Source organism: Nanorana parkeri, unplaced genomic scaffold (genome assembly GCF_000935625.1).
Source record: "Nanorana parkeri isolate BGI_ZX_2015 unplaced genomic scaffold, ASM93562v1 scaffold307, whole genome shotgun sequence".
NCBI lineage: Eukaryota > Metazoa > Chordata > Amphibia > Anura > Dicroglossidae > Nanorana > Nanorana parkeri.
Genome location: NW_017306575.1, coordinates 472,348 through 491,788, shown reverse-complemented (window position 1 = coordinate 491,788; position 19,441 = coordinate 472,348). Strand labels below are relative to the sequence as shown.

The 19,441-nt window shown below is 40.2% G+C and overlaps 1 protein-coding gene across 1 annotated transcript in view; it reads right to left on the bottom strand.

Annotated features, from left to right (window-relative positions):
- The window catches only part of PTCH1 (patched 1), an 80,978-nt gene that overhangs the window by 37,159 nt on the left and 24,378 nt on the right, over positions 1 to 19,441 (bottom strand). The window contains exons 3-8 of the mRNA XM_018557875.1: positions 8,927 to 9,116; positions 8,118 to 8,187; positions 6,893 to 6,984; positions 5,806 to 6,004; positions 4,887 to 5,008; positions 2,120 to 2,267 (exon numbers count right to left, since the gene is read on the bottom strand). Of these exons, the coding sequence (XP_018413377.1) occupies positions 2,120 to 2,267; positions 4,887 to 5,008; positions 5,806 to 6,004; positions 6,893 to 6,984; positions 8,118 to 8,187; positions 8,927 to 9,116 (821 nt within the window). The remainder of the gene's footprint in view (positions 1 to 2,119; positions 2,268 to 4,886; positions 5,009 to 5,805; positions 6,005 to 6,892; positions 6,985 to 8,117; positions 8,188 to 8,926; positions 9,117 to 19,441) is intronic.

The following is a 19,441-nucleotide window of genomic DNA, read 5'->3' as shown; positions in this document are numbered from 1 at the left end:
GAGAAACATTTTCTCCCTGAAAGGTTTACTCTGCTTTATCTGCCGGCCGCCGTCAGTCATAGAAAAAAAAAACAGCATAGGAATGCATAGATAGGCTTCTATTGGCTATTGCAATTTGCAATAGTCACTTTCTGTTCAGGTAACAATGCTGAAATTTCCTCAGTGAGGAAACAGCAATAAAAACCAGACAGGTGATCTAATCCCCTCCACACTGTATCCAGAATAAATACATTTTATTTGCTGGGGTTTCACTCAGTCAAGTGAAGTTTCCATTATATGGAGCCTTATATACTATTATTTTGAGGTATTTTGCTCTTGCCAGTATAAAACCCAATTTATTCACTTATCCCTCACTTACATCCCAGTAAGGCTAATAAAATGACATATAGTATTAGAATTAATAAAAAATAAATGCCATGTCACAGAGCCCTGTGTAGACACTGTTCTACAATGACAAATGGTTGTAATTTTTACTTATTACCTTTAGAACCAAACCTACAGATTTCCATCAGTCTGTAAAGCCTATATTGAAATGCTGGTCACTAGACGAACATAGTAAGCAACGCTAACATTTTCTTTACACCAACAAAAAATATTTTTTGATTGCAACAGCCAAAGCGTCAAACTAAATCCAATGAACAATATCATTTACAGGGTCACAATGGTCTAGAATGATGCAGAACCATTCAATGCCTATTCATCATTCAGCCTCAACACACAGCTCTGCAGTGGCCTTCTATACATGGCCTGGAAGAGGTGTCTTTGTTTTTAATTGGTTGGCTGACTCACAAAGGTCACATGCAATTCAGAAGAAGTCAGTGCCTGGGAAACAAAGGCCAAAAAAAGTCACATGACCTCACCAATGGGACTGCAGCTGTGAACAGATTTTTTGGCTCACTAATGTGTTCCAGACACCTTTTCCTTACAAGTCACACTTTCTCTTTATTTCAGCTCTCTTATCCCTTGCATGTGTCCTATATTAGGAAATATCGCCCTGGCCAGACACTATAAATGCTAAAAAAATACTTTTTGTGCCATTACACATCACGAGATGAGAATAACACATATTTACAGATGCAAGCAGTGCGTAAGTGCGTGCCACTCATGCTTGGCTCTTTTGTCCGATGACAAGTTGATTGGTCAAATGAAAATATACAACCATGACTTATATAGAAATTTAGCTTTATGCTGCACCTATGCAAGAAACTTGTACGAGAAACACTTTAATATTTCATAGATAGCCACACAGCCTATTGATTTTGAAAATACGTAAGCTGCCTTTGCTCTCCGTTTCTCCGTTTGAAAATACTATTTGCCTGGCTGTTATGCTAATCCAAAGGCTTCAATACTTTATGTAACTGACCAGGATCATGTGTGGAGATCAGGTGTCCTGACTTTCCTCTTACTTTAATTGCTGACCTCCTACTGAAAGTTACATGGCTGTTTGTGGCCCAAGCATGCAGCTAGTAAAGGCCTGTTTTTTTTAACTCGGGACATTAGGTGACTTAAAACTCAGATAATATATCCTAAAAATACATTCAAGTACCTTAACTATCAACAAAAAATGTACCTTATATGTGTATTATTTGGCTGTAAATCCTCAAATCATCTCTGAATTGGTGGCGACTTTTGTTCTCCATGGTCCCTGTGTGTGTTGTAAAGTAGTCACTGCTCCAAGCTTGCTCCTGTGATGGACTACAATCATGATACAAATGATTAAACTAAACCTGAGATTGTTGTCCATCACGGGAGCAAGCTTGGAGCACTGGCTACTTTACAACACACACAGGGACCATGGGGAACAAAAGCAGCCACCCTCCAGAAGGTAGGACAGTGTCAGCACCAATTCAGAGATGATTTGAGGATCTACAGCTGAGTGATACACAAATAAGATACATTTTTGTTCATAGTTTAGGTACTTGAATATATTTGTAAGATTTAACATCTGAGTTTAGTGTCACTTTAAGTCAGGTATGGCTTTACTTTACAAGCAGGTATGCCTACCAAACACATGGAATCGTACAGCCTGTTGTATAGGAACAGGTGTTAAGAGAAAGGATGTAGGTGTCTCTAAAATACCTGAGGTTTCCTCTCCTAAAAAAAAAAATCGCACTCTTACCTGAACATATGTCCGCTGCCAGGCCTCCAAAATGGCTGCCGCTTTGTCTTCATTCCAATTCATGTTGTGAACTTCATTGTTATTCTTGAAGTGCTCAAACATTTGCTTGGGAGTCATTAACTGAAACATAGTCTGTAATGCCTGGGCACTGTAGTGTAAGTAAAAAAAAAAAAAAGGTTCACAAATGAGTCCAGATTTACTTTTAGTACAGTCATATTTTATTTTATTAGCGAATCCAATAAAACTTGTAGATGCTCAAACATTCCTTTCTCTAAATGAAGTACGTTTTACAGAAATATAAAATGATACACGACGGAGCTGCAAGTCATTTATTCTCCCCCCTAGTAAAGGAAAAGCAAAAAGGTCAGTATCACACATCTTAAGGTGCCCATACACTGCACGATTATCGTACGATAATCGTATGCGATCGGTTTTTCGTACGATAATCGAGCAGTGTGAACGGAGACGTGCGACCGTTTCTACTGTACGGTCGCACGTCTTCTGTCGAACCAGCATGTTCGAAAACCAGCCGGGAATCGTACGATTCTCGGCTGGTTAGAACGGTGCTCGGAAGATAAATGCTGAACGGGCCGGTGTGCGCACGCGCACACTGCCCGTTCAGCATTGCGGTCATCGGAAGCCCGCCCCTCAGGGGGGCGGGCTTGCGATGATCGAGAGTGCGATCTGCCTGTCCAAGATAGGCAGGTCGTACGTTTTTTTAATCCCTTTACAACCATCGCAAGACTAAAGTCTTGCGATGGTTGTAGAGTGTATGGCCACCTTTAGAAAACAAGCCTTCACTTTGCGCTGCCATGCCTAGAAACCTGCCTGCAATCACTAAATATTTGGCTTCATTGGAGAGCAGTACCAGACTAAACTCTTGACACTCTGCAGGAATCCGGGAAGTACACAAATGGTGATTATAGTTTAAACAGACGTGTGCAAGTCTCTCTTCTCTCTCGTTAACTATGCAATCACACCACATTCATATAAATGTGTATTCATGAAAGCCAATTTAGATACATGTTTGTAACTGATTAGAAAAGCAAATGTTGCAAGTTTCCATCCAGTTAGGTCATACCATGAACCAAAAAAACAACCACAATCCCGTTCAACGTGATTGGATGTGATTATTTTTATTTAAACAAACTTTAAAAAGAATGCTTGATGCCACTTCAGAGATACCAGCCTGGCGCAAAAAGGCATATTAGTTGGTATGTCTATAGAGGAGAGGCTGATGAAAGTGTGGTCCCTGTTATGCTGGGCATACACCTTACAACCATCGCAAGACTTTTGTCTTGCGATGGTTGTAAGGTAATTAAAAAAACGTACGATCTGCCTATCTTGGACAGGCAGATCGTACTAGCGATGATCACAAGCCCGCCACGCAGAGGGGCGGGCTTCCGATGACCGCAATGCTAAACGGGCAGTGTGCGGTGGCGCACACCGGCCCGTGCGGCTTTTAGCTTACGAACATGCCACAAAGCAGCCGAAAATCGTAGGATGTTCGGCTGGTTTTCAAACATGTTTCTAAGGTAAAAGTCGTGCCACCTTCCGGTAGCAGAGGTCGCACGCCTTCCACACACCTTGCGATAATCGTATGATCGCGGGATTTCCCGCGATTATCGTACGATAATCGCAAGGTGTGTAGGCACCTTTAGGCTGCTAACCAGCTGGTATTTCAAAAAACCCTGACCCATTCACTATGGTATGGAGTAAGAAGTAGAAAGAAGCTGTTCACTTTACAAAATAAGTTTCATTTTGCATGGAAAGTTTCACTTGGTTTAGTGAATGTGGTGAAATTTCAAACACATGCAAGGAAAAGAAAAAATAACAGAAGTTTTGCTTGCACATGATTGGATGATGGAAATCAGCAGAGATTCACCTCATTCACTAGGCTAAAGGAAAATTTCCTTGCAAAGTGAACAGCCTATTTGCCTTTAGCAAATCAACCTCCGCGAGTCTATCGCTAGTGGAGAGCAGAGTGGATACTGCTTACTACTGTAGTTTTTACTCCACACTGTGGCCTGCATTTTACTTGCCATTTATAAAATGCAGGTCTGCAGAGCCCGATGAGTTTTCTCTGCTTACTGCTGCAAAGAGAACTCTCTGATTGGAGGATAAGCCAGTCACATCATTAAGACAGGTGACGTGATTGGGCTCTTCTCCTGGCTTTGTTCACTCATTTGAATGGTGATCTGCCTGCTTTGGATTTCCAGATCAAGTAGAGCGCCACTGTGCTTTATGCATGTGCATTTTTTAAACCATCATCATCAATAAGACCATACTGCTGATTATTTAACCCGAGGTGAGTTATTTGTTCCTACAGAGGATGTTGCATTAGACAAAGAAATGACCTAATTATATTATTTTTAAATTTTTTTGCTAAAGTGTATGCATAGCCAAAACTTTATTTTTAGTTTTGCACAGAGTAGGGAAGAGCAAACACCCCTATCGGGTTATCTTTTGCCGTCTGTATCCTGCTAAGTAGATGTCCCTTCACTTCCTGTCCAGGAACAGAAAATTAGAGGTAATCACACCAAGGTGAGGGGAATTTCAATCTTAGACAGTTGTTTCTAAAATTTTGGAATGCCCCTAACTTTCTGTCTCAGTGATAACTCTGCTCTGATGCAGAATTAAATAAAACTGGTAAACTATATAACGAGAGGGCTCATTTTCATTGTCGCTTCTGCAACAGGGTTAGCCAGTCTACATGCCTGGTATACCCGGCTTCTATCTCGCAATGTACAGGCGCACAGGCTCTTACCTGATAAGTTTTCCACTAGCATTTTTAACAGTGCCACCAATGATCAGCTCCTCTTGCCAGTGCATGTATTTTCTTGAAAGGCCATAACATCCTCCACTTAAGACAAGGGCAACATCTAGAGGCTGAAAGGAAGTTTTTTTTTTAGAGAGGTGTTAAGCGTTAAGAATTATAAAGCAATCCTAAAATGGAATAAAACTTTAAAAATCTACCTAGCTGAAAAGCCCCCCAATAAACTAACTATATTGATCCATTTGAGCACCATCTTCCCAACATGTTTTGGGTAAAAGATGACGATAAAAAGTAGGGGAATACATATTATTTTGTGTTTTTTTTAAATCACCATCACTTAAAATCTACATTAAGCCTAATGATGATCTTCTCCGATTTGCTCTCTTTTGGTCAGTTAGATACATAATTGAAATCATTCTGTTATATCAGTTCAATAAGAGATAAAACACATGTTGAGTATCTTGTGAGCTGATAATGTCCTGTGTTCTCCGGTTGTGCACAAGGAGGGGTTATGGAGAGGAGGATGGGGGAGAAGATTAGGAGAGGCCTATGTTCTTTGTAATGTAGTAGGCAGCGCTGACACCATGTGCTTAGAAATTAAGAGCTCAAAATACACTGTGTTGTCAAGTCAGAGGAAGGTAGGAACACACTACATTTATGGCATATCAACAGTAATTGTTTTTGTACTTGTAGCGTGTTTAAAGGGATAAAACAAGGGGAAATATGCATGTATTCCAGACATGTATGAAATGAGTTGTTTTTTTATTTTGCTTTGCCCTGACATATGCCATGGTAATATATATATATTTATTTTTCCTATACCTTAAATTGTGCTACTAACTATTAATAATTGAATCATTTAACATTTTGTCTGTAACATGTAACATATTCCAGTAGCTGATGAACTCACTTTGGTTGAATTTTTGTTGGGTGCTGTAGGCGGACAATCCGAATCTAATGGGTTGAGACAGGGGCGGTCCATGTAGCCGTGACCAACCTCAGCCTTATTTAGCATTTCCTCCCAGCTGTCTACTTGGAACTTATCTCTCTTCAACTCCTGCAGCAAGCCCGTGGGGTCAAAGTTTGTCCATTGCAAAGTGGGTTTACCTCTAAAGAGAAGTCAGAGTGAGCCAAAAATGACAACATAAAATCTGTTCTCTGGTCTGGCTGCTCAGAAAGAATGAAAAGAAAGAGGCAGAGTGGGAGGTAAAGAACACAACTAATGATGACAAGTTTATATCTGTGAGAAAGTAATATAAAAAACAGTAAAGTCAAGCCAAGAAAATACTTATTTTTTTTCGCTGAGTTTAACAAACTACGGAGCCTGATGACTTGGCAATCCCCCCTACAGCAGTGGCTATTGCTGCTCCAACAGAACTGGCACATTTTAAGCTTCAGTCAGGCATGTGACAAAGGCTTTTTGGCTGCCTCGTTTTGTCATCTATGCCAAACTGTATTTGCCCAACCAGGCTTAAGTCATTATTTCAAATCTTTCAGCTACAAAAGTAAAAGCGCTCCACGTTCTCCTTTGGGACTGTACATTGTAGCACAGGAGATGGCCATTGCAAATTGCTTATTTTCAGAGACAAGCAAACCGGGACATGAACAATTACTCAGACACGAACTCTTGCATAATTACCAAGAAATGCCTCCTCATGCCAAATGCACAAAACAATTAACTCTTTGTTGCATCAAGACTATGAAATATAAAAGTTGCTCAACTGTAAAATCCAAGATGGGAATGAAAATGGCATTTGTTTGTTTCATTAAACAAATGGAATAAAAAGAAACCCTATTGTTCATGCCCCAAATGCTATAGGCTTTACCAGTGTGTTCCCAAGCACAGGGTATACAACACTCCCAGCAAGTCTGACACAGAAGAAAGAATACAAGGATTCTAGTCCCAGACATTAAAAATATCAGCCTAATCTGTACAATCCAATTCATTGTACAATCCAATTACAAAAAATAATAATAATAAATAGCTGAATGCTTACGGTAGATATGCCATTCCAGCCTGAAGTTTTGCTCCTTCCCAAAAGCAGTCCAAAGGTGTGAGGATTAAACAAGGGTATAGTGATTCGATGATCTGAGAAAGAAATCATTCAACAATATTTTTCTAGTTAGTATCCTAAAATATATTTCATACCCACAAAGACTGAACAAAAAAAGAAAGATGCCCGTTAAGTTTAACCCACGGGGAAAAAAAACTACTAATAATAAAGGTTTACCAGTACACAGCAGCAGTGATCCTTCTAAAGCAGAGTCCCACAATCTTTGTCAGTTTTAGACGTTACATATGTTCTTGGCACGGGGGCTTGCCTGAATACTGTAGCTGTAGTAATGCCCTACTCCCTTATAGAGTGTGTCCTACACTAAAGCCCCTTAACATTTAACTTTCCCTTTCTGCAACACTTAAAACCTTACTCCTAAAAATAAGCCCTTATTACTTATCCCCCCACACTGCTACTAAACATTAAAAGTGAGCTCCTATTCCCCAAACTTAACCCACCCCTAAAAATGTAACCCACCTTCTACCCAACCTTTAACCTTACCTCTAAAGTAAGCTCTAAACACTTAACCACCCCTCCAAACACCCAAAACCTAAGCCTAACAATAACCTAATCTCTGGCCTAAACCCAAATACTAGTTAACCTTTACTGAGCATACTCATCTCAACTTCCACCAGGAACCTGCTTGAGCTGAAAGCATGCAAGTTCCACACCAAAACCACACATTCTGGCCCTAATATGAAAGGATCTAACAATGAGGTAATCTCAGAAAGTATTAACAAAAACTTTAATAATAATGGGATAATATAAAAGGTTACAGTTCTGACTTGACGTTATGCTTATAAGAACTATACATTGAAATGAGCTAAGACAGATAATAGGCATATGCTGGCAAAATGTAACTTCAAGGTTAGCTGGCACAAGATATTGGTTTGTGTCCACTATTATAGAGCCTTGACAAGACCTGAATTAAATTCTTCTTCTTTATATATTAAGGTCATAACAAAATAATTCCCGAATGATACCTCTCAATATACCTATTCATGTGTAAGTACATTGAGAGTTATCTTTTTAAGTTGGAATTGTATTCCTTGCAGGGTATACATACTTGGCCTAATAAAAGCAGATTCTGACTCTGAAATACCAGAACACATCCAGAAGACATTTCATGTCTGAGTATATGTACAGTATCGATATGTACAGTATTTACCTGGTTCAAAAAGCCGGTTTCTGTGATTAGTTCTCCTGATTTAAAGCACAATTTTTCTAGTTTCCAAGGCCTATAAAGAAACAGAAATAGAGAAGACAATTAAATTCTTATTTAAAATATAAACCTCTTAATTTGTTTATATGCATTACATACTGTAGTTCCACAGTCAGGGTTAGGGGATGTAAAACAAAGCTTGCACAAAGTTGGTAAAATCTAGAAGCCCAATTCAATCTTTAGAGAGATCTCCTCTGACTTCCTGCTGTGTCTCAATTCAGGGAGTGAAGGAAAATCTCACTAAAAGGGACACATACAGAAAAATGGGGTTTTAAGTATTACATACTCTATCCTAAACCTAAAAAAATAACTTTGGTTTTAGATACAGTTACTCTTGGTGACACCAATGGCTAGGTATCTCTACTAGAGCTTCCAGATCTGCTGCAGCCTCCACAAGAAGGTCTCCTGCTTCATATCATATATGTATTTTATATTATGGAGAATGCATTAGGAAATGCAATGTTTCAAGTTCTACAGCAGGAGTAGTGAAGTGACTTTTATAGTGTAGTTAACGGAGTATAAAAGAAGCTGGTAGGTGAATGAACTTGGCAGCATCTACAGGAAAATTAAATATCTGGGCTTGATTTACTAACCCTTTAATAATTGCGTACCTCAAGCACAACAAGCTTACTTTTCAGTCATACAAAACAAAAACATGAATATGTAACCAAACCATGATTAATTTTTTTAAAACAAGCAAACTTGATCAACATTACATTGTATTATATAGAGAATATCTGGAGATTGACATTTACTTGTTATACATGAAGACTTGCACCTTGGTGGCTTCAAGTGCTGAGTGAAGGTGTTGCTTTAGAGCGTCAATCGTTAGGACATTAGCACCATTCTCTAGAGGAGTCTGGATCATGAGTTGTGGATTAAACATGGCTTCTTCTCCGATCTTCTGCCGAGTATAGTTTAGCTCCCGGCTGACTCGTCCACCAACTGGCAAAAAAATTGATTTTCAGGTTAACTTTGGTATCCACAAATGAAATCTGAACTAGTGTTGAGTGTCTGTAAGACAGCACTGGGTAGTATATCTCCAGCTGCTATTAAACAGTAATGTATTTGTTCCATGGAAATGCATTTTTGGAAATAAGTGTAACGTTTTCCTTTACACCCCAGAAAATGAATGGAATATACATGGTAAAACATGGACTTTAGATACAAGCCTAACTGTTGACTTCAGTGTGCTGGCCTATGAAGGACTGGTAGTTTACATTAGGGTTAGGGCTCTATTAAATTAGTCCTATCTATGCTTTCTGTCTGAAGCGGGCAGAAAAATCTAGCATAAACAAATTAGAGTTTATGGACATATACCATTTAAAGGTTTATGTACATAAACACATTCTAGTGGCTAGAATAAATTAATATTCTAACCACTAGAATGAATTTAGGCAAATATGTGCATAAATTATGCCAGTAAGCTCCTCTTCGAATGCAGATTTTATTTTTTAAGGCCCTAAACACTGCTCAACAATATGGATCTAAGTGCCACAATGTGCATGGACACATCAGTTCAAATAGAGCTGCGTTCAGAAGCTTTAAAAAAAATTAAAATAAATGAAAAATGCCTCTATAAACGTTGTTTTTTCTTCCATATGCATGAGGACTTGGGGTGATCCTAGTACACATAGGACCTAATGTAGCCTTACTTGAGTTATTTCCACAAGGCCACCAATCAGATTCAGACTTTTGGGGCAGAGTTTATACTTATTGCTTGGCTGAGAAGCGTTAAGTGTAGTCACACGCTGATATGTAAGGCCCATAGGGACGTCATATGTGTACAGATCTCCCATGACAGCCAGTAAAATGTGAAAAGTTGGAAAGAATTGTGACATAAAGGAAAACAAAGATAATCAAATGTTACTGCGAAAATGAATACACAGCAAATATGTCATAAAAGGTAACATTTCATGTTAAGTGATGCAGCTTTCCTACTGAAATGTACCGGAGACATTTGAACCACCATATACTATACAACAGTAATAACTGTAAAAGAAATGGCTTTAATAACGCTTAAAGCTTAATTCTACCCTCTCCCCAGTCTAAGACTTCCATATAAGACTTCCATATGGAGAAACTAAATCACCTTAAGCAGGCTTTCCTTGTAGAGCAGACTGAACATTTTTGTACAATTTCTTGCACTTGTATAAACAGTCAGCTCCTATAGCACATTTCACAATCAATGGCTTTTATGTATATACATCCGCACTCCAAAAAATTGGCAGCGTTAGAGCAATTTTCCCTTGCACCAACATTACAAAAGCTGGGCTTGGCAACAGAAAGCTGAAGTAACTAAGCCGAAAACCTTTTTTTTGTACTTGGAATGCTGATATCTTTTTAATATTTGGGCCCACTTTACTGAAGAATGAAACCAGTTCAATAAAGCTGCACTCCAGGCAAGCAGATAAATACACAATTTAAATACTTACATGCAAATGGTTCTATCCGCTGAAGAACTTGTAATTCTGTCCTGTCACTTTTGTGACCAGGCACTATGACCTATACAATTATGTCCTGGACCTCCACTGCAGTGACAGCACCTTTTGGTCCAGAACACACACCCCGCCAACAGATAGGACAATATGGGCCAACGGCGCTCTGCTCTATCCTCAGCATGTGCAATGCCACAAAAACTGATTGGCTCCTGGTGTTGGTGCATCTTCTCTTATGGTGCGACTGTACAGGGGAAGAGGAGGATATCAAGACACATTTACATACTTCTACTAGTTGCAATGAGCCTGGAGCAGCAAAAACTAATCTGAACTGTCTCTGCTGTTAGTACATAGGAGGCACCTCCAGGTACGTTTCCCCCACTTCAAGTTTGCGTTGGTGTTTTTTTTTTATAACTACACTGATTGGTATTTTTATATCCCATGGAGTTGAGCTTTAAATATTTAAACTGATATGAGTACTTTGCTTTTGTTTCATGAAAAGTATCCCCTTTACCAGCATCCTACTCATTTTCAACATATTTTAATACAGGTGAATTCTTTACTATGCCAGTTTATCTAGAATTGTCTTCTGCTTATTTTGTTTACCAATTTCTACATTATTATTATTATTATACAGGATTTATATAGTGCCAACCGTTTGCGCAGCGCTTTACAATATAAGGAAGACATTACAGTTACAATACAATTCAAGACAAGATGGTAAGGAGGGCCCTGCTCGTGAGGGCTTTCTACATTTAGACATTGTAACCTTGCATAGCATAGACAAAACATTTAGTGCCAATCAGGATGAAGTGCAATTGAACAAAATCCAGTAGCCTGACCAATCTCTGTGTTGGCCCCTAATTGTTGATGGAAATATCATGGTGACATGTAAGTCACATGAACTAATAATAATAACTTATTATTAGTTATAACTTATTCACTAAAGTGAATAAGTAGTCACATGCACAAATACCATTAGTATTATTCACTGCACAGACCACCCTAAAAGAAGACCTGTACTGAGAGTCACACAGGGGCTGACCCTTTTCTAGAAAATATTAGTTGCCTGGCTGTCTCTGGCTTCCATACTTTCTAGGTCACCGATAATGCAAATGAGGAAGTTAGTGTCAAGTCAGAGCTGGCAATGTTTGTACATGTTCAAGGTCGGTGCTTGAGAAAGTATTAAAGCCATTGTATCATCATTACATTTAGGCAACTAGCATTTTTTTAAAGAAAGAACAGCACTGGCAGCTCTCCATAGTTGAACAAGTTTTATGTTCCTCCTGTCCTATATGAAACGCACATAACAATAAAAATTAAAACATAATTATTTAACTGCCATGAATGAAAAAAGAGAAACGCTGGTCTACACTAATGTGGTACCCCTTCTTTAATGTTGTACCCCCTCTTTAATGTGCTCCTGTGGCCAGACTATGGATATTATACTATTTACATATTCTTAACAAGCACAAAAAGAGCATTAAAGCCCATTTCCTGCCTTAGACATGATGTCAGGGAGCCTTAGTCCACTGGAGCCCAGGAAGAAGAGGCTGCAGGGACTAGTCTAGCAGCCCCAAGGAAGCTGAAAGGTGCAGGGATAAGGTAAGAAAATCTAGTCCCCCTGCCCCCTCCCCCAAAAAAATGAGCACCTAACCCTTGCAGCATGGGAGCCCTAATGCAAAGGTACTTTTTCTGTTTGCCCGGAGACAGCTTTAAAACAAGTCCTCACCTCTCTAGCTGCATGTACCGTGAAGCTATTAATTCTCTCTTGAGCCTCTGTCCAAGCTTCTAATGGAAGGTGACGCTGTCAGTTAACAAAGCCTTTAACCCTATTTCACATATTCGTTCCAGAGCTTTTGTTATATAATCTCTGCTATCAGCGTTAGACATTACCGGTAGATAGAGAAGCCTTACTGCCTAATACTTAGCAAGATACTACCGTAAGTAAATAGTCAATAAGGATGTAATCCCTAAGGAGGAAGGACTGTGCTGCTGTAACAATCTAAAAGCGGACATTAAAATGACTACAAATCCCCATTAATTACTTATTTTTTCACGTCCCCAATCTTCATTAATTGAAATGTTCTGCATTACTGTGTTGTTCCCTTCCAATTTGTTAGGCTGCTGTGCGGAGGGTCTCTTATTTTCTTTTAGGCTGAAGTAAGTGCATCAATAGCCAACAAAGAGAGGGCAAGATTTTTTATTTCAAGTCAAAGCTAAAAAGTGGATTTCACTTTAAAGAAATCTTATATGAAACTGTGATTTGGAATTGGTGACCAGGGTGACCAGGGCGTTGAAAGAACATGAATGCAGACCACCCAGACCAGAGGAAATGAAAATACGAGGGATGAAAATACAGTAAAACACAAGTCTCCCCATTCTTCTTCAGGATTCCTAGCCAGATGCTTGTTATGCCATCTGTTGTTACCTAAAAGGATTCCTATTGAAAATCCTTGCAGTGAAGCAGAACTGCTCTCACTGTCAGAGACAATCAGGTCAGGTCAGCACTCCCCCAGCATGAAACTGCTGCCTGTCATAGCCCTCCCCATCTCCATATTTCTTACATGCCCACCAGTTCCAAACACAACATTGGACCTGTCATGCCGTCGATTTTTCACTGGATACTTAAAAGGCTCATTCAGAAATCTCAACACACAAACAAGGAGCTTGATGTCGACTGCATTTAGCAACCCAACATATGCGGGTTACTTATACCATCTATAAAGTGGCTTTTTTCCCTACCGAGCTTTTACCTTTAAACAGGGCAGGACAACTCCCAGGAGCTAGGTAGCCAATGCTCCATAAAAATTACAGCTGGCTCCTAACTTTTTCTCTAGTTGTTGTCAATGGAGATGGCTCCCTAAAAAAAATCCTGCTGTCTCCAGGATTGCACAGACTGGCTCCTGAATTCCATATGCATTTGTCCAGCCTTGCCTTTAACTTTATCCAAGATAAATTCATCTGGAGAGCAAGACAGCAGCTTATCTACAACCGCTCATGTAGGTAAAACAACATGTTAATTGAAGCCCACAGCCTGAAACAGGTGCCATTTTTTGGCACAGAATCACACTGCCAGCGAAGTATGAAGGAAAATATAACCTGGGAGAAATCCTAACCCCCTTTCACTGTGGATATTGCATAATGTTAACCCCACTTCTGTTGTCTTCACTTTTTGTAGGGCTGACATCACTTCATGGCGCTGAACCCTTCTCATTATGCAGCCTGCTCTCCTTTCATTGGCTTCCCACTTGAGGCCGCATGGGGCAAAACACAAAAGAAAGCCCCCGGCTTCACAAAGGCTCCCCAGCATCATACTGCACTGATTTATACCCAGCCCCGTTCCTTCTCTGCATCTGTGCAGAGAAACACACAGCACTGGGGGCCACTTTCATGATTTTTGTTGCGATCAGGATTAGCTGGATTAGGGCTTGATTCATAAGGACCCCCTGCGGCCCGTGAGGAAGTTTCATCACAAGGTCAGTGTGGTGTGAACTATATTCTGTCAACACCACCACTACTGGGGGGAAAAAAAGAGAGAGGGAAGGATTTGACATGAATATACAGTTTCTGCTAACAAAGAAATGTCACTTGTCTACCTTTTCAATGTGCCCTCCATTACAGATAGCTTTGCTTTTATGTGAAAACACACATGGACACAAATGCTGCGGTTTAGGAGCCTGGGGAACAGCTAGAGCAAGTTACACGTGAAAACCACAAAGTGACTTTTTTGGCTCGGGTTCCAAATTCAGTCAGACAGCCACAAAATCACGTCCCTGACAAGCTATTGCATTTATTTCATCACATCTAACTGGCTGCCTCTTGCTCTGGCGACCGTATTAAGCTATGGAAACATGCTCGTCATCATAAACTGGGCTCTCAACCAGGGTGCCTTTCGGATTATTCAGGGGTGCCTCGAAATTTTCACACCACATCATGATTCTTATGTGAAGGGTGGGGGCACCTCTGATGTTAAAGGAGGGGGCCCCTGATGTGAAGGAGTTTCCTAATGTGGACGGGCACTCCTGATTTGAAATGGACTCCTGATGTTAAAGGGGCTCCTAATGCGAAGGGGGGCTCCTGATGTTAAAGGGGCTCCTAATGCGAAGGGGGGGCTCCTGATGTTAAAAGAGCTCCTAATGTGAAGGGGGGCTCATGATGTTAAAGGGGCCTTTGATGTGAAAGGGGGATTTAAGATATGAAAGCAGGAGCTCTGAAGTGAAAAGGAAACCTCTTTTTTTGTGTTTTTGCAAGGGGTGCCCCCTTAAAATCCATATCAGACTCTTAGCTCCGACATGGATTTTGGAGGGACCACATATAATTTTTTGTTTTGTTAGACTGGGGTGCCTTGGGATTCTGCGTACTTAAAGGGCAGGTTCACACCATTTTCTGGACCCAGATCTGCTCCATATCTGGTCCATAAAATGGTGTGAACCTGCCCACAGTTCCAGTGCATTCCAGACCAGACAAAATGATACATGCAGTATTATTCTGGTCTGGTCTGGAACGGACTGCGCTGGTGTGAACAGATGCCAGAAATAGCATAGGGATACATTAGGATGCATTTTGGGTCTGTAAACAATCTGGTCAGGTCTGGAGATGATCTGGATGTGGTGTGAATGGGCCCTTAAAGAGTGCCTTGAGTGACGGAGGTTGAGAAACATTGACATAAACACACGTCTCTATATAATAAAGCGAACGGCGACAAACAGCAGTCAGCTATCATGTATGACTGGCCTAAATATATAAAGTGATGAAGGAAGGAGGAAACTCAATTGATTGCTACAATGCCGGATGCTAGTCTCATTAGACAACACTCACAGTATACACAAGTTTAGTTATCGGCTCCGGTCATATCGTAACAAAACAAAATCAGCAGAGAATTTAGTATAAGAAGAGAGAAAAATAAAATCCCCCCTTTTTCAGCCATTGCCTTATCTGCTGTGTTTCTGATTTTCTATTCCGCCGTTGCATTCACCAGTGAAAAAAAGGGTGTAGGCAAAGGAGGCTGTGACCTGCAGCGGTAACACAATACTTTCGCACAGCCCTGTCGACCCCTGACATAAATTTTACACCGCAGCTGGCATTTACACATTTAACATTAGCATATGTATAGCCTACTCTGTGCTAATTATGCTAATCACCTGTCTAACTCTCTGCTGCGAAAAATGGTTGTATTTAGCAGTCCACTGCCTACCAATGCAGCTTACTGTGTGGCTGAAATGTACATTCAGACAGCCTTGAATGGCAAGATTTTTCCACGTTGCTGGCTTCATTCAGGCCACAGAAAAATGTATTCAAGTCAACTGGTTTCGGTCCGCAACAAAAGTTACGATAGAAAAGTGAGTGTGTTCTTGCCCTAACACTCAAAGTCTGCTTGCAAGCAAAATGATAAATCAATTGGTGTGGGAAACAAAGCGCCAGAGGCATTTCTTCACAAGGCCTGTGAAACTGTTGCACATATTTTATGTGGGATTGTGCATCATACTATTTATACAACCTGTACCATTTCTAGGCACCTTCCTGCTACTTCTTTACGTCACTGTATCTGTTCTGCTGTAAAAAGGCTTTAAAGCCACACTCCGGGCAAAATGACCATTTATACATTGCACTGGGTGTGTCAATTATCATTAAAAAGCTAGGCGTTATGTGCAGAGGGTGCAAAGTATAAAATCTTACTTTGCAGCACACCATCCCCTGCACAAAACGCCCAGCTTCCAGGCAATGAGGAGAGGGAGCGAAGCGATCCAAGCTATACACTGGTAACATCACCAGCCCCTTTCAACTATCCTCCAATCACAAAATTATTGTAAATGTTTTATAGAATACAAGACATTCTGTGATTGGAGGAGGGGGTAAAGAGTGACATCATCTCTTCTCCTCCAATCATAGAATTTCTCGTATTTAAAAAAAAAATATAAGACATGAGTGGAGGATAATGAAAAGGGGCAGGTGATGTGACCAGAGCGCTGTACACCTCAGAACGCTACTACAACACAATCTTATTGTGCATTGCAGAACACAGCATAAATGATCATTCTGTCCCAGAGTGTGGTTTTAATACTGAAATCAAAGTAGTAGTTTTTGCCACCATTCATCATTTTCTGGTAACACTATTTTCACCATTCATCATTTTCTGGTAACACCATTTCCACCATTCATCATTTTCTGGTAACACCATTCATCATTTTCTGGTAACACCATTTCCACCATTCATCATTTTCTGGTAACACCATTTTCACCATTCATCATTTTCTGGTAAAACCGTTTCCACCATTCGTCACCAGTCACCATTTCCTGTAACAGCAACATACACACTCAGTAAAAGTCTCATACTAAATCTAAACCCAGTCACTAAAATTTTATAGAAGCTTTAACATAACCTCATTTGAAAAGGTGACTTCAATCTTTTTAAATATGCAGCTTTCATTAAAAATATACCCGGTAATCCTGCCATGAAGCTCCTTGTTCCGGCATTTGCTGTTGACAGCATATTTTATAAGTAAGCCCACAAGGCTGAGTGTGCAAGACAATGAACAAACCACTGCAACAGTTTCAGGCTTCATTCACATGGGGGTGTTGCCCCGTACAACGTGAAGGGCCCTTTTTTGATGCACCTGGAGCTGTGCTGCACCCAGAGCAAGTGTGTTCCTGCATATTGTCTTTTTAAGATATAAATAACGTATTTGTGTATCCTTCAATAGGATTGTGCATCACTCATAGTGGTGCAGACACAGTACATAATAGGAAGGAAAGTGTATTTTTGTGCTTAAAACTATTTCCTCTTAAAAGGTGACAACAGTCTCCCAAATGTGCTCCTGTGTTGGCGTTCTGTCATGTGACTATCATGTGGCATGTCCTAACACACATGGCAGGGGTATGTTCCACCGCTACCAACTTTAAAAGAAGCCACTCCTGGTCAATGATGCGCAGACGAAACTGGGGTGACTTCATTTTGACAGGAAGTGGTTGGAAGAAGCTGCTGGAGATCAGCAGCACTAAGATGCAAGCAGCATGAAAATACTTGAAAATTGTATTTTATGGGGGGAATGGTAATTTTTTTAATAATACACAGTGTGCTTTAGCAAACTAAATGATGACTACTTTTGATTTAGATCTACATAAGATGCAGCACTGTTGATCCAGTAATAGGACTAGAATAAACACCAATGTCCCAAGGACACATACCCTGGGATTCAAAAATAGTCTCCCGTCTCTGCAACAAATAACGCAACTTGGGACAGATTTATGTAATGGTTGGTAAGGTGTATATGGATCTGTTAGAGAGTTCCAGCATGGAAGAGGTCTTATTTACCTCTACTTTCCTTATCACCAATGTGGTGGTATTTCTTTATGAATGTCACAGGCGTAGCGTTAGAATGTAAGAGCGTTGCACATAAGGACTACCAGAATTTGTTGCACATGTTGGAAAAAGCAATAAAACGGTTGTGCGGCTTTCATGAATTTGGCGCAGGACTTTTGAATACAGCCATCATGCCAGAAAAGTGCTGCTTTACTGAATGGCCCCCATAACATGGCTCCAAATGTCACCTTTTCATGTGACATCTCCATGTGTCCAGCAAACACGTGTCTCTGGATTACCACTGCCAAGGGCACTCCAAGTTTGGCTTCTAGTGTTCTTCATTTACATCAGTCCTGCGTAGAGCTTGTATTTTCCTAAGGCCTACTTGGCAGTAACTGTGGCCATTTTGGAAGCAACTATACTGGACGTTCCCAATAGCTCGCACATTCTTTTCCAGCTTTCTCTTTTTTTTAAATAGAGAATCAAATGCATTTTATTTCATTGCACTGTGATGGATTCACAATGTAGTTCCCATCTTGTCTGATATGGATGTTTAAGGGAAGAAATAAAGAATCAAGACTTTAAACTAACCCAAGGTTCTTTCTTTAAGTGTATTTACTTTTAAAGGATTGGACAGTCAGAAATGATGAGGACTTTTATCAGGTTTCATCCACTGTTGTTGTCCTTTTTGGGAAGCTTGTTATTGATGTCTTGTGTCCCATTCACATGATTCTTTGAGGTTACTGGGAAAGAAAGTGATTGGGAATCTTTCCAAGGGAGAGAGCAAAAAATGGTTGGAGTTACACTTTAACTCCCAACTTTCCTTTCAAAAATGTAATAATGCTCGCTATATAACAGACTGGAGAGGTGGACAGCAGGAAGGATTGTGTGTGATACTGCTAGATGCGCGGTATGAAGTCACTGTAGGAGAACCCTAAATGGTAAGAAACGAAATGTAGAAGGGAGGACTATACATAAGGGAGACAATGGCAAGACATATATCTGTGTATAACTTGCACAGACTGAACATTTGAAACTTTCCAGAGTGCACATTACTTTAACAAGATACACTTATTCATACAAGACAACTCCAGACAAAACTTTTCTTTTAGTTTTGGATAGGTTGGGGAAGATAAAAAAAATTTCTGTCAGGTTTTTTTTTCTGTCTGTGGTTCTGTTAGGGAGATTTTCCCTCACTGCCTGTTCCCGTAATGCCCTTACATCACTGGGATGTTGTCACCGGGACGAAGGGCGCAAACATCAATTCAAACATTGTCAGAAGTTCTAATCCTTCCCCGCTGTACTAAAAATTTGTTTTTGCCCATGTTGGAGAGGTTTCCCTGCACTTCCTGTTTTGACAGGAAGTGAGGGGAAATTCCCACAATGGGCTGCAAACAGAAATGGAAACCAAACAAAAGCTTTTAACCTTTCCCAGCCCCCTACAAAATTAAATATAAAGTTTTGGTTGAAATTGGGCTTGGGGTTGATATACTAAAGGAGTAGAGATAACACAGGCCAGTGGCGTAACT